We start from the raw sequence: 13386 nt of genomic DNA on the forward strand, positions 1-13386 counted from the left end.
ACCTTGTTTGGAACATGTCACCATGCGCACATCCCTAATGCTCTGGTAGTCAAGAGGCCTCCGTAGTCACCTCCGTTTTACATATGAAGGCACTGACGTTCTGAGGGGCTAGTCATTAACAGAACCAGTATTAGAATCCTGATCTACAATTCAGAGTTCAGCACCTACAGCTGAACTTTATCCACCAACCCCTCTGAAAGGAGCCATACCAGGCCCCAAGAATCAGCAGGGACTAGCCTAAGACCTCATGGGCCCAGGCCTGTTGCCTCCTCTCTGGTGGAAAGGTCAGAGTCCCAACTCCAGGCAGGCCTCCATCGCCCTTAACACCCTCTCCCCAACAACAACAAAAAAAGTAGAGCTTAGTTCAAGTTTCCAAACAAGAATTTATTCTTTCTTTTTTAATCTTTTTTTTTTCTAAAAAAAAAGTACCAGGTACAATTTTTTCCTGTTTTTGTTTTGTTTTTTCAAGTTTCAGCAAATGCTTGTTCCCCTCAGCCCAGCCCCAGGAGTCAGGACTGAGGCTGGGTCAGAGTCTGGAGTGGGAAATGGGGTAGCTGGGAACCACATGACTGAGTTTGAGGAGTGCCCCTCACCCCAGCTGAGGTAGGTGGGTCAGAGTCTGGCCAGGTGAGAGGAGGCACCCCAGTCCTTGGCCCTGACTCTGTCCCCTGGACACCTTCTTCAGTCAGGACCCCAAAGCAAGGAGACACAGGTAGGAAGAAAGGGACAACTGGAGTCTGGAGCCCTAGGTGAGGGTGGTTAACCCCTGTGTGTGTGCATACAGGCACACTCACATACACATATCACACAAAGACAAGCTTGTGCGCACACACACATACACATCACTTGGCTTTCAGAGATAGGTCAAAGGGTAGGGGAAGTGAAGGGACTAGGGGAAGGACAGGGGAAACTGAGTCTTTGGCTACTGACTCAGTCCCTCTGGAATAACCCCTCTTCCCTCAGCTGAGAGACAGCAGTTCTCCTTCCACCCTCCGCATAAGCCTCTTCAACTCCTGAGGTTGGAGCAGTATCTGAGAGTAGGAAAAGAGGGGGATGGGGTGATGCCAATTACCAGGTGTGGGAGGTTACCAAGGCAATCCAATTTGAATAAATTATAAATTAAAAATAAATAAAATAATAAGTGGCCCCTGCCCAGGACAAGGAGGCAACGTTGGCATGACTTGCCTGGGAACTTGGGACAACCTCAGGGTAGCTCCGGTTCCTCCCTACTACCTAAGCTGGCCTGGGAAACCCAAGGGAAGGGACAGGCACATGGAGTACCCGAAGTAGGGCAGGGTGTAGTAAAGATCAGAAGCTTTAAACACCCAAATAATCCATCTGGGCGTAAGCATGATGAGGGCTTTAATTCAAGCCTTAAGGGTCTCTTGCCATCTCTCCATACATGTTCTCTAAGATGAAGCAGGATGGGCAGGTCATTAGCCCACATGGGTTCAGAGTGCTGGCAATCAGGGCAAAGGTGAATAACGTGGATTATGAGGGGCCTCAGTCACAGCCTGCAGTTCGTAGGGGAGCCCTGTGTCCAGCTCTAGGCTCCGGCGGGAAAAAAGCAGGCGGATATCTCCATGCAGGCTTAAGCGGCCTGAGCGGGAGCTCCGGAACCTGGAGGAGGACAATGTGATCAAAGTAAGAATCCAGGCTGGTTGCAGTGGCTCATGCCTGTAGTTCCAGTGCTTTAGGAGGCCCCAGTGGGAGGGCTGCTTGAGCCCAGGAGTTGGAGACCAGCCTGAGCAACATAGCGAGAACCCATCCCTAAAACTAAATAAATAAATGTATAAATAAACATTTAAAAATACACCAATAAGAATCCAGACAGTTCAGAAGGAGAGAACCTCTTCAGGGAATACATGGGCCTCCCCAGCTGTCCCTGGGCCCTCTCCTCACCTGAGGTGCAGCAAGTAGCAGAGGAGGCGGTGGGTGGGGTTAGCATTTCCCTCCTCACCCACAGGCACCAAAAAGAGGCGATGGCGCAGGAAGGTCATGTGGGCAGCAGGCATGTCCGAGAAGTCAAAGGTCACGAGGAACATCTTCACCACAGTCTGGTTGGGGTTAAATAAGGTCTGGGGGCAGGACAGTTAAGGTTGGTAGAGCCTGAGGGCTGCTTTTCTCTCTCTCCATTCCCACTCCCTCAGGGCAAACTCACCACTTGGATGGTGCCCACCTTGGGCACGCTGTAACCCTTCCTCCCCAGGGGTTTCAGATCCATGATGCCCTGGGAAGGACAGGGAGCCATGAGTCAAGATGGGGACTAGGAAAACCCTGAGCCCTAAATACACATCCCTCTCTACAATCTCTCACCCTGAACCTGTCCCTGCCCCACTCTAGAGTTCTCCTCACCTTGCCCTGACCTGACTCACTCCTAGGTGAGGAATAAGCAAGAAATACCTCTTGCCCCTTGGCCCTGCCCCCAACCCCTCATCCTCCTGATGAGCTGACTTTGGGGTTGGAGTCAAGGCATACCAGGAAGGGAGCCGGGGCATTCTGCTCAGAAACATCAAAGAAGGTAACAGTGACAGGCAGCGTGACATGCTGGGGGCAGTAGGACCCACTAGCTCCAATCTCTGCTGTGAAGCCCTCAATGTGGCCAGATGGTGCAAAACGTCCTCGCAGCAATGATTCCTGGGGTTAGGGTGGGGAAAACACATTATGAGAAAGATGCCGATTCTTTTCCTTATCCATCGAAGACACATTCCACCATCCCACCCCTCCCTGGACCCTCCCAGTCACAGAGCCCAAGGGGAGCTACCTCAAAGTTGCCCAGCAGGGTACGGCTGACAGCAGGGGTAGGAACAGGGGAGGCACTGGGGGGGCTCAGCAGGCCTGGACCCTTCCGGAGGTTTCGAAGGGGGCTCCTGGTAGAGGAGAGAACACACAGGGGGTTGGCTTGAGGTATTCTGGGATTCCTGCTCATGCCCTTGGACTCCACCCTTTGCCACTATCTAGGGCTTCTGCCCTGGGGTACCCCTACTCTGGTACTGGAAAGAAGATTACAGACTTCTGCTCCCATTCTCAGCAACAGGGTAGAGGGAAAAGCTGGTCACTTACAGCTTCAGGCGACGGGCACCTTTCAGCCTCCTCCCCATGGGACTGCAGTCTGTTGGGTCCTATAGAGATAAAAGATTGGGAAGAGAGACTGGGTGAAAGCCCACGTATGTTTCGGGGTAGAAGCTCATCACAAACTCTCAAAGGAACATCACCTCCCCCAGGCCTCCACCTTTACCCACACAAATATCCACTTAAGAGTACATGAAGGCCAGGCACAGTGGCTCACGCCTGTAATCACAACACTTTGGAAGGCCAAGGCAGGTAGATCACTTGAGCTCAGGATTCAAGACCAGCCTGGGAAACATGGCGAAACCCCATTTCTACCAAAACTACCAAAAAATGAGCTGGGTACGATGTCATATGCCTGTGGTCCCAGATACTCAGGAGGCTGAGGTGAGAGGATCGCTTGAGTCTGGTAGGAGGAGATTGCAGTGAGCCAAGATTGTACCACTACACTCAAGCAGTGATGGAGTGAGAAAGAGTAATTGAGCTCCTTCATTGGCTTACCAAAACAGGCTCCTTGGGCCCAGGCAGCAGGTGGCTCCAGAAGGGTGTGGCTTTGGCATCAGAACTGTTGGCAGCAGTAGGGTGGCCCAGGGTTCCCCGGCGCCTCCGAGGGGCTGGCCCCTCTTCCTCAGAGCTGACATCTGGGGCTTCTCCAGCAGGAAGCAGCCTTCGCTTGGTGGGGCAGGGGCCTGGAGGTCCAGGGCCAGGGGGTGTGTGCTCGGGACTGTGCCCATTGGCAGTGCCAGGGGACTCCCTAGGCCAGAGGCTATGCCCATTACCCACCCCAGCCACTGGGCTCTTACCCCCTATTTGTGCAAGACTGTGCAAATCAGTGTCAATTGTGTGCAGCTGGCCGGGAGGGGCTGGCCCTGGGGACTCCCCCAGGGAACCCTGTCCCCCTGGATCTGGGGAGGCCCAGTCTCTGGTGTGCAAAGTATTGCAGGAAGCATTTGCTGGGGGGCAGAGGGGACTCCAGGCCCCTGAAGTCCAAGATGAGGTGACACTACTTCCCTGTTCCACAACACAGAGGCCACGGTGGGAGAAATGCTGGCTGGCCACACCTAGTCCCAGCCCCAGTCCCTCTGGGCCCAAGAGCCCCACAGTAGATGGTTCTTCAGGGGGTAATCCCTCTCTGGCCCCCAGCCCAGGGCCTCTCTTCAGCTCCCGGGGACCCTCAGTGGGTGGGGCTGGTCGCTTCAGGGCCCTGTGAGGTTCAGAGGCACCAGCTGGAGGGGAAAAGATGGATACCTGGTAGACCCCGGGGGATGTCGCCCCCCCTGCTGGGCTATAGCCCATGAGCAGGCCACCCTGGAGGGCCCCCTGCCTGACTGGAGGCTGTGAAGGGCCAGCCTCTGGCTCTGAGGATGGAGACGGCTCCGACTGCACGTGGCGCATGAAGCCCCCCTTGGGTCAGGGGGGCCCCCCAACACGGCCTTTATGCTGGGCCTGGGCTGGGGGGCCTGGGGACATCTGTGTAAGAGAAGAGAAAAAAAGGTGGTCAGGGGAATCAATGAGTTTTCTTCCTTCCAGCTGAGATTCAGACCCTCTCCTTGCCTGAAGAGGTGACTTTAATGGGTTCCCAGGAGTAAATGTATACAAATCCCTGGATGGACTAATGGATTATAGAGACCACTCTCAGAACTCCTGAGAAGGTGACAGGTTTAGCTCAGGCTTCTTACTGGACCTGCTTCCCCCTCCCTCTCCCTGGCACTTACCCCGATGAAGAGGCTTTAAGCCTAGCTGTGCGTCCCCTCTTCCCAACTGATGCCTTGTGCCCCTAACTTGCAGTCTGATCCATGCCTGCTGCACTGGCAAGGTGACTGCCACCATTCCGTGCAGCTCCTGGGCTCAGCAGGACCCTGAGGAGAGAAGAACAGACATAAGCCAGGAACACTGGAGCCAGCAGTAAGGCCTGTCACCAATTATAGGCTAATATAAGTACACCCCAGGACATCCTTCTCCCATGTGAGAGGTTCTTCAGAAATTGAGAGGGCAGGCTTGGGATCCAGGGCCCAGATGGCAGAGTTGGGCTACCTAAGGAGTCAGAGAGGCAGGACTTGGTTCAGTGTAATAAGGATGTGACAAGTAAGCTGAGGTAGAATAACTACTTGTCAGGGCCATCATTTGAGGTCTCCTGCCCTACATGGAGGAAGGGATGAGAGACCCCCTAGATTCAAGAGACCAGGCCAGCTGAGAGGTGACCAGGGCCAGAATTCAGCTCTCTTACTCTAAAGCCATCAAATTGTACAACTCCTTCTTATTTGTCTATCTCCAAAGAGACAAGTGCCATCCTGAAGCACTAAGGCCAGAAGTCTTACAGTTACACCCCATCAGCAGTCCTCAGAGCTACAAACCTCAAGTCAGCTCAAAGCTGGTCCTTCAGCCCTAAACTCCAGATTGCCTCCAGCAGTCTGTCTGTTTAACAAGAGGCAACAAATCTGACCAAAAACAAGAGGGGGAAGGGGAAGGAGTCACTGCCAGAAGGCACTTTCCAGGGCCCTCCTGCAAGGCCCTGCAAACTAGAGATAAGGCTGCAGAAGTCAGTCAGCTGGAAACAACTAAGGAGTACCGCTCCATGCCCCTCCCCCAGCACTCACACATCCAACACCAAAACCTCAAACTCCTGGAGCACAAGATGGTCTTCACTAAGACCCATACTAGGGTGAGGGGAATGTCAATTTGAAAGCCAACTGCCCCCAGTCAGCCTTCTCCTTTGGGCATTAACCCATGCTATCTGACTTTCACAATGCCCTTTCCCCTTTGAGGAGTGCCCTCTGAATGCCTACCCAAGACTCTTCCTCCTTGGCTAGGCCAAATGCCATCTCCTCCAGAAAGTCTGCTCTATCCACCCCAGACCATAAGCATCTCTCTCTCCTCTGAGACCTCACCTATGGCAGTCTTACTACTTCCTATAAGTTCAATAACAGTTCTGCTGACTCCTGTGGGTAAAGCATCTTCTAGACTGACCACAAAGTTTCTGAGGACAGGTCTGTGTCCCATTCCTCCATCCAACTCCAAGTACAGGGGTAAGCACACAGCAGGGCTCAAAAAAAGTAGAATTCAAGTCCCAAAGATCTGGGCGGCGGTCTTGACAGTGCAGAGAAAAATTCCCCAGAGACAGAAGCAGAAATATTAATTGTATAAGAGAGAATCAGGAACAACAGAGGTGGGGGTTGGAGGGAGGCAGAAAGAGATTGTACCCAGAGACTGAAAAGCTCTCCCACACCAAGTTCCCATCATTGTACCCCACTATCCCACTTCACCAAATTCTCCTTAGAATTGAAATCCCTAAGAAAATCCTGGTTCCCTGTGGTGGGTGGAATGGCTGGAAAGGGCAGAACACCAATGGCAACATTGTCAGAAGGTACAACCTGCACTAATTTCAACCCTTTCTTTCCTCCACCCAAGCCACACAGATTCAGGAAGGGCCTTTTCCTTAGCACCACCAGTTCCAGGTCATCCCAGTTGCCCTCTTGAGCCCTTGCCCTGGGGAAGCCAGGTGATGACCTGATGCCCTACTTGACCCCAGCATATCTGGCATCTGCTCATTAACTCCAGAGCCCTCTCAGTTCCTACCCTGTCAACAAGACGCTCTAAGATTCACTCCCCTGCCACCCAGCCAGTCTGGCTCTAGACCATGGCTTCAAGCTGACTCATGGGGCAGGACTGCAGGGGAGGGGGGCAGGGCAGAGTAGGCGAAACCTCACTCTTCTTGCAGGGGTGGGCAGCAGCTGGCATCAAACAGCTGTGCCAGGCTGTAGCTAGCAAAGACTACAGCTCCCAACATGCCAAGGGAGTAAGGCTAGCAAAAACAACAAGTCCCAGAATACGCCTGTACCTTCAGACACCTTCGAGGCCTGGGAGGTGGATGAGATGGGTATTGGTATAGGTATCAGCTTCCAGGCTCATTCTCCCCTTCCCTTCAGTATTAAACATTTCCATTTCTACCATGATCAAGAAGAGTGACAGGATGAATTCCTATCCATGTGCTTTCCACCCTCATCCTGTGCAGAGAACTGCTGCCAGCTGCTCTCTATTTTGTCCCTACACACGTCCACACAAGCTAGGGGGCTGTTCCCACAGACCACCACGGTGGGTAGGAAGGTCGACCTCTTTTACCAATCCCTAGGCTCCAAGCCTAGAGCCCTCCACCCTCAGTGGGGAGGGAGCAGACCTTAGCAGCCTCTCTAAACTAAGCCGGGCAGACTCACCTCACTCCTGGACTCCTTGTTCTGGACGATCCCTTACCCCCTGCGCAGCCTCCCAGGTCCTTTTTCAATCCTCTCCTCCCCACAGCCTGGGACAGGCCCCATACTGTAGTGGAGCTTCGGAGATTTGCTTTTCCCTCTAGCACACACTCACCCCGCTCCCAAATTGGCTCCGCTGCGGTGGCCGCTGCTCCAGGCCCTTCCGTCCCGTCCCGGTCCCTCCCCTCGGATCCCCGGTCCTCCCTGCCACAGGCCCCCAACCCAGACAAAGGGTGGCTCAGGCTGAGCCCTTCTCTGCTAGGCTCTTCGCTGTTCAGCTTCGTGTGCAACACTAGCGGACCTTGGCGTCCGCAGCGCCCCCAGCCGCTGCCGCGCCCCTCCCTGCGACGGTCCCTCCCCGGGGCCGCCCCGGCTCCGCGCCGCCAACTCCACTGCCCCTCTGACTCACAGGCCATTTCCTACCAGCTGATGGGGCCGCCCGCCCCGCCCTGCGCCCCACCGCCCGCGCCGCGGCGGCCACGGCCGCCACGCCCCCCTCAGACCACGCCCTCCCTGGAAAGCGATCATGCTCATTGGTCCATAGGAAGCCAGCCTCCCCGCGACCTCCAGTGTGAGGCACGCCCCCTCCAAGAGGCACACGCCTATTGGTCCAAAACGGAGTAGGCCTACCCAAGGTCGCTCCGCCCGTCTCTTTAACCCGTCAGTTGCTGGAGTACAAAGCAACACCCAGCCCTGCCATTTAACCCCTTCGAAGGCGTAGTCCTCCCACATCTTACCCCTCCACCCTCCCCCGCCCTTCCTCCTTCCAGGCCGATTAATAGGAAGCCCAAGGGCTTTAAAGACACAGTATGACAACCCCCAAAGTCAGCCTGCTCTCTATACCAGACCTCAGACCTCAAATATCCTCACTCCTATTTGTCTTTCCCCACCTTCCAAACCAGAGAACTAGTGAACTGGAGAACTAGTGAAGCCCAGGAAGCTTTCCTTCACGCCAGAGAGGAAAAGGGCTGAGGTGGGACCCTATCTCATTCCATGACAAGAAGTGGTATTTTTCCGTCTCTTACTCTTAACTGATGTTCTTTTGCCTTCTTTAGAGGAGCCCAAGGATTCCTATGATAGGGATACATTTTAATTTTAGGGACCAGCATTATTCTTTGTGTTTCTGAACTCCCTTTCTGAGCTCAGGCTGCCCATCCCTTTTGCCAGCACTCTTTGTACTCATAGGACCATGTTCAAGGGGACAGAGCACACAGGAAAGTAAGATAGGAGGGCTTCTGCCCAGAATGGGGAAAATGAGCCCAACTCTTGTGATGGAGCCCAACCCATGACTCATAGCTCCCTCAAAACTATTCACGCTCCCCTTGAGTCACTGGGCCCTAGCCCAGCCCAGACCCAGTCAAATCAAATGGCAGCAGAACCAGCATCCCTAACCCTTGTCCTCTTATTCTTTTTTTTTTTCTTTTTTCTTTTTTTTTTGGAGACAGAGTCTCCCTCTGTCACCCAGGCTGGAGTGCAGTGGCTCAATCTCGGCTTACTGCAACCTCTGCCTTCCGGGTTCAAGTGATTCTCCTGCCTCACCCTCCAGAGTAGCTAGGACTACAGCTGCCTGCCATCACGCCCGGCTAATTTTTGTATTTTTAGTAGAGATGGGGTTTCATCATATTGGCCAGGCTAGTCTTGAACTCCTGACCTTGTTGCCCACCTCGGCCTCCCAAAGTGCTGGAATTACAGGTGTGAGCCACCGCACCCGGCCTTGTCCTCCTATTCTTTAAATGACCAGAATGAAAACCTTTGCAAGGACTGAGCATTCAAAGACACTCTCTAGAGGATATTCTAGAGGTAACATAAGAAAATCAATAGTCCTGTCTACCCTGCCCTCTGCACTTGTCAGCAAGTCAGACAATTTGTAACTTAGGAGGCTTTTTCTCCCAGTCCTTCACGGAAGCAGGCAGCAAACACCAGAGCCAAAGAGGGAAAGTCCACTCTTCTATAGTTCTGAGGCCACAGAGGGCCCAAGGTCTTTTGTTTCTGCCTTGCCTGTATTGTGGACCTCCCCAGGGCCCTGAGGCTATATCACTAGAGAGTAAAAAGAGGCTTCTCCCCTCCTCCTTCCTCTTCCCCCTAGTCCCTCACTCCTAGACTTCTGAGACACAAGCAACTAACAGTTCCTTTAAGCTCCCTTCTACTTACCTCACCCTAGACCACCTTTTTCTTTTTTCTTTTTTGAAATGAGTCTTGCTCTGTCGCTAGGCTGGAATGCAGTGGTGCGATCTCAGCTCACTGCAACCTCTGCCTCCCAGATTCAAATGATTCTCCTGCCTCAGCCTCCCAAGTAGCTGGGACTACACAGGCATGCGCCACCACACCCAACTAATTTTTGTATTTTTAGTAGAGACAGGGTTTCACCATGTTGGCTAGGATGGTTTTGATTTCTTGATCTTGTGATCTGCCTGCCTCAGCCTCCCAAAGTGCTGGGATTGCAGGTGTGAGCCTCCAAAAAAAAAAAAAAATAGGAAGAACCTAGTTCCCTTGGACTGACTTTGCTGGTTCCCTAGTATAAGGAACAGGATTAAGGAAATTTTCAACACCCTTGTAAAAATTACAGACTATCAATGTAAGAGCCTACTTGCGGCCAGGTGTGGTGGCTTGTGCCTGTAATCCTAGCACTTTGGGAGGCCGAGGTAGGTGGATCACCTGAGGTCAGGAGTTCAAGACCAGCCTGGCCATCATGGTGAAACCCCATCTTTAAAAAAAAAAAAGAGCCTAGTTGCCTTAGTTAAAAACTTACTAGGACGCCAGGCGTGGTGGCTCACGCCTGTAATCCAAGCACTTCGGAGGCCAAGGCGGGCGGATCACCTGAGGTCCAAGAGTTCAAGACCAGCCTAACCAACACGGTGAAACCCCATCTTAAAAAAAAAAAAAAAAACTTACTAGGTAAACAGGTAGAGACATAGAACACTGTAGGAAAAAAATAATCCCTTAGCAACCCCACCGTATTCTTTCTTCTATCTTTCTGTCACTACTATAGGCCAGGGCTTAGTTACCTACAAAGGTCAGAAGACAATAGTTCAGGGTAAAGGATCAAAGCTGTTCCAGGCCTCAGTGTATCCTGGGAAAGCAGCATGGTACAACCATGAGGCCTTACCTTGCTGCACTAAATTTACTCTGCTTTATTTTTCTATAGCAGTTATCACTACTTGACTTCTCCCTCCCTCCTCCCCACAATTTCTTTCTCCCCTTATTAGAATGGAAGCTCCATGAGAGAAGCAACTTTGTTTTATTCACGCTCATATTCCCAGAGTCAACATTAGTCCCTGGCATGTTCAATAAACATTGATTGAAGAAAACAACAGGCCCTGGGCTGAGTGAACAGCAAATCAGGAGAGCTGGATCCTAACTTATGCCCTTTCATTGTGACACCTGGGGAATCACTGTCTCTTTAGCCATAAATTTCTAAACCTATAAAATGAGGGGATTGTATAGACAATGATTGCTGAGGGCCTCTGCAGCTCTGGCCTATTAGTGCTATAATTCTTTTTTTTTTTTTTTTTTTTGAGACGGAGTTTCGCTCTTGTTACCCAGGCTGGAGTGCAATGGCACGATCTCGGCTCACCGCAACCTCCGCCTCCTGGGTTCAGGCAATTCTCCTGCCTCAGCCTCCTGAATAGCTGGGTTTACAGGCACGTGTCACCATGCCCAGCTAATTTTTTGTATTTTTTTAGTAGAGACGGGGTTTCACCATGTTGACCAGGATGGTCTCGATCTCTCGACCTTGTGATCCACCCGCCTCGGCCTCCCAAAGTGCTGGGATTACAAGCTTGAGCCACCGCGCCCGGCCTTAGTGCTATAATTCTAATGACTATTGTTCACTCATATCCATTTCAGAGGATAGGTCCAGGCATTCAAATGCTCTGCAGCTTGTACCAAAGCAGAAAGGCTACATCCTTCAGTCTCAGCACAGCAAACTGATGCCCTGCCTCTTCATGCCCCACCCACTCACACAAACCTCTCCAGTCCCGAGGAAGCTGGAGAGAGTCTGCCCTAGGCCCGCCCTCTCCGCGAGACTGTCTGGGAAGCAGTGTTTCCATAGCAATCAGCTCCTCCTCAAAAGGCTTCAGCCTGCCCTTTTTTACCCCACCCTACCCCAGGGCTTTGTCTGTCCTCAGCACACCCCCCTCCTCAGCCAGTCTCTCAGCTCCTGAGTGGTTGTGTGAGGAGGCTGGCTTGGGGCCCCTTTTAGCAATATTGTCAGACTCATTCAGCCACTGTGTGGAACTCAAGTCTTTCCCACACTCTCCCAGCCAGCCCAGGGGCAAAAAGAACTCTGGCATTCCATCAAATCCCCTCAGGGAAGCTGAGGAGCCCTCAAGAGTACTAGGTCCTAGTCTCTGTCCGGATAGTGCTTTCAAGCAGGGAATGTGGGGAGCCACTCCCTCTTTCTCCCCAAGCTGAGGCTGGAACCTCACACCCCTTACTGCGTTCAGCTTACAGTAGTGGCCCTCCTCTGAGATTGAAGATCCTCAGTACTCCTCACCACTTCCCCCTTCCCACAGAAGCCCTAGGGTTCCCCACCCAGGGGAAGGACAAGAGTGGGGAAAATAAAAAATAAAGAGTGGGGAAAACCAGTTGGTGGCAAGTGGCAAAATGTGGCTACCAATCGCTTGGGGGGCTATGTGAGAGACCTGGGTGGTAGTGGTGGGGGTGGGGTCTGAGCCCTGCTGCTGGTTACCAGGGTCTCTGGTCATTGAGTACAAAGTTCTGGGCAGGGCACAGCTCCTAGATGGGCAAGGGCCAGGCCAGGCCCTGGGGCAAGGAAGGAAGTGGGAAATGAGCACACCCAGAGCATAAGGGCAGGGCAGGGCGGGGGAGGGGGAGACAGAGACCAAGGCCGGCTCTGGGAGGAACAGGAACTAGGATGGGGGGTTGACAGGAACACAGTGGGGGAAGGGTCCCCCGGGACATCAGCTAGGGGAAGAAACCCCAGTCTCAGTTGGACAGATCCAAAATAGACTGAGAAGACAGTCACACAAGCCCTGGTGACAAGCAGGGTCCAGCTCCTCTCAGTGCCCAGGCCAGAAGGTGGAGTTAAAAGCTGAGCAGACAGGAGTGCAACAGATTGGCCTCTTCATCCCACTAATTCCATCATCCTTGCTCCTAGAACCCAGAACACAAATGCCTTCCTGGAGTTACTACATTGCCCTAAACTGCTAGGGTACTGGGGGTTCTGCTCTCCCGTCTCAACCGGGGCCTACAACCCCTTCCCCTCAGATAGTGCCCGCAGACCCTCCGACACCCCTACACTCTGGCCCACCACCCTTCTCCATTAAACAGTCTCCCTTCTTTCAAAGCGCCTCCAAGTCCCCTCCCCTTTACGTACCGCCTCCAACCCCCCCCCACATCAGACAGCGATCCAGCCCCCTCACAGTGTACCTCGCACCCCCAACAAAGCGCTCCCGCCCTTCCCCCACAGAGGCCCCTGGAGAATGCACCTTCTTGCCCACACATTGAGTCCCGAACTGCTCCCCCGGCTCCGTGTCTTCCCTCAACATACAGCAGTCTCCAGATTGTCTGCAAAGCGCACCCCCATCCGTGTCCCTTCTTCCTCGCTCGCCCCGCCCCACACCTGTAGTTCCGTGGGTCCCGTTGCACTTGGGGAGATGGTAGTGGTTGAGGCAGTTACTGAGCAGCCCTAGCTGTAGCCTCCGCCTGCAAACCTCGCCCCTTCGGTCCGAGCCCCGCCCCTGCAACGCCCGGGCCCACCCTCTCCCTTGTCCCACCTTCCACCTTCTCCGGCCTTGGCCCTTTCCTCGTTTAATTTCTCGAGCTCCTCCCCTGTAGCCCGGGCCCCGCCCCTTCTGACCCCGCCCCCTTCTCGTTTTCTTTGCATTTCCCCAGGATCCTCCGCTTTTCCTAAGCCCCACCCCTGATCCCTGCCTCCTCTGGGTCTCTCCGCCTTTCACCGGCGCCCCCCCTCGGATTCCAGCCTGGTAGAAGTCGCGCCACACCCCCTTCCACCACGATCCCCCTCCCGTCTCAGAGTCTCTCCTTCCTCCGCCCCTTCTCCCTCTCGCCTCACCCGGGCGCTGGCGCTCCAACCCGGATCCGCTGG

General features: G+C 53.5%; 1 protein-coding gene across 5 annotated transcripts; it reads right to left on the reverse strand.

The window, feature by feature from the left end:
• Positions 1 to 363: 363 nt before the first annotated feature.
• ATOSB (atos homolog B) lies at positions 364 to 13001 on the reverse strand. 5 transcript variants are annotated; one of them, XM_003943811.4, is made up of 9 exons: positions 12901 to 13001; positions 4785 to 4928; positions 3571 to 4539; positions 3064 to 3122; positions 2765 to 2870; positions 2479 to 2637; positions 2162 to 2230; positions 1903 to 2078; positions 364 to 1620 (listed from the first exon to the last, which is right to left on the reverse strand). In XM_003943811.4, the coding sequence occupies exons 3-9, from the start codon at positions 4462 to 4464 to the stop codon at positions 1467 to 1469; spliced, it is 1617 nt and encodes a 538-aa protein (XP_003943860.1). In that variant the 5' UTR covers positions 4465 to 4539; positions 4785 to 4928; positions 12901 to 13001; the 3' UTR covers positions 364 to 1466. The 5 variants fall into 5 exon arrangements, with proteins under 5 accessions (XP_003943860.1, XP_074251115.1, XP_010329999.1 ...); XM_074395014.1 differs by having other exon boundaries at positions 364 to 1031; positions 12767 to 13001; XM_010331697.3 differs by having other exon boundaries at positions 12767 to 13000.
• Between the last annotated feature and the right edge of the window lie 385 nt (positions 13002 to 13386).

This window comes from Saimiri boliviensis, chromosome 2, assembly GCF_048565385.1.
Source record: "Saimiri boliviensis isolate mSaiBol1 chromosome 2, mSaiBol1.pri, whole genome shotgun sequence".
Classification (NCBI taxonomy): domain Eukaryota; kingdom Metazoa; phylum Chordata; class Mammalia; order Primates; family Cebidae; genus Saimiri; species Saimiri boliviensis.

Bases quoted from the DNA above. Each gene is read 5' to 3' on its own strand.
- ATOSB (XM_003943811.4), bottom strand. From the start codon at position 4,464: ATGCGCCACGTGCAGTCGGAGCCGTCTCCATCCTCAGAGCCAGAGGCT. The intron at 3,123-3,570 runs GTAAGCCAATGA...TTATCTCTATAG, and splicing joins GGCCCAAGGAGCCTGTTTTG to GACCCAACAGACTGCAGTCC. The intron at 2,871-3,063 runs GTAAGTGACCAG...CTCCTCTACCAG, and splicing joins GGTGCCCGTCGCCTGAAGCT to GAGCCCCCTTCGAAACCTCC.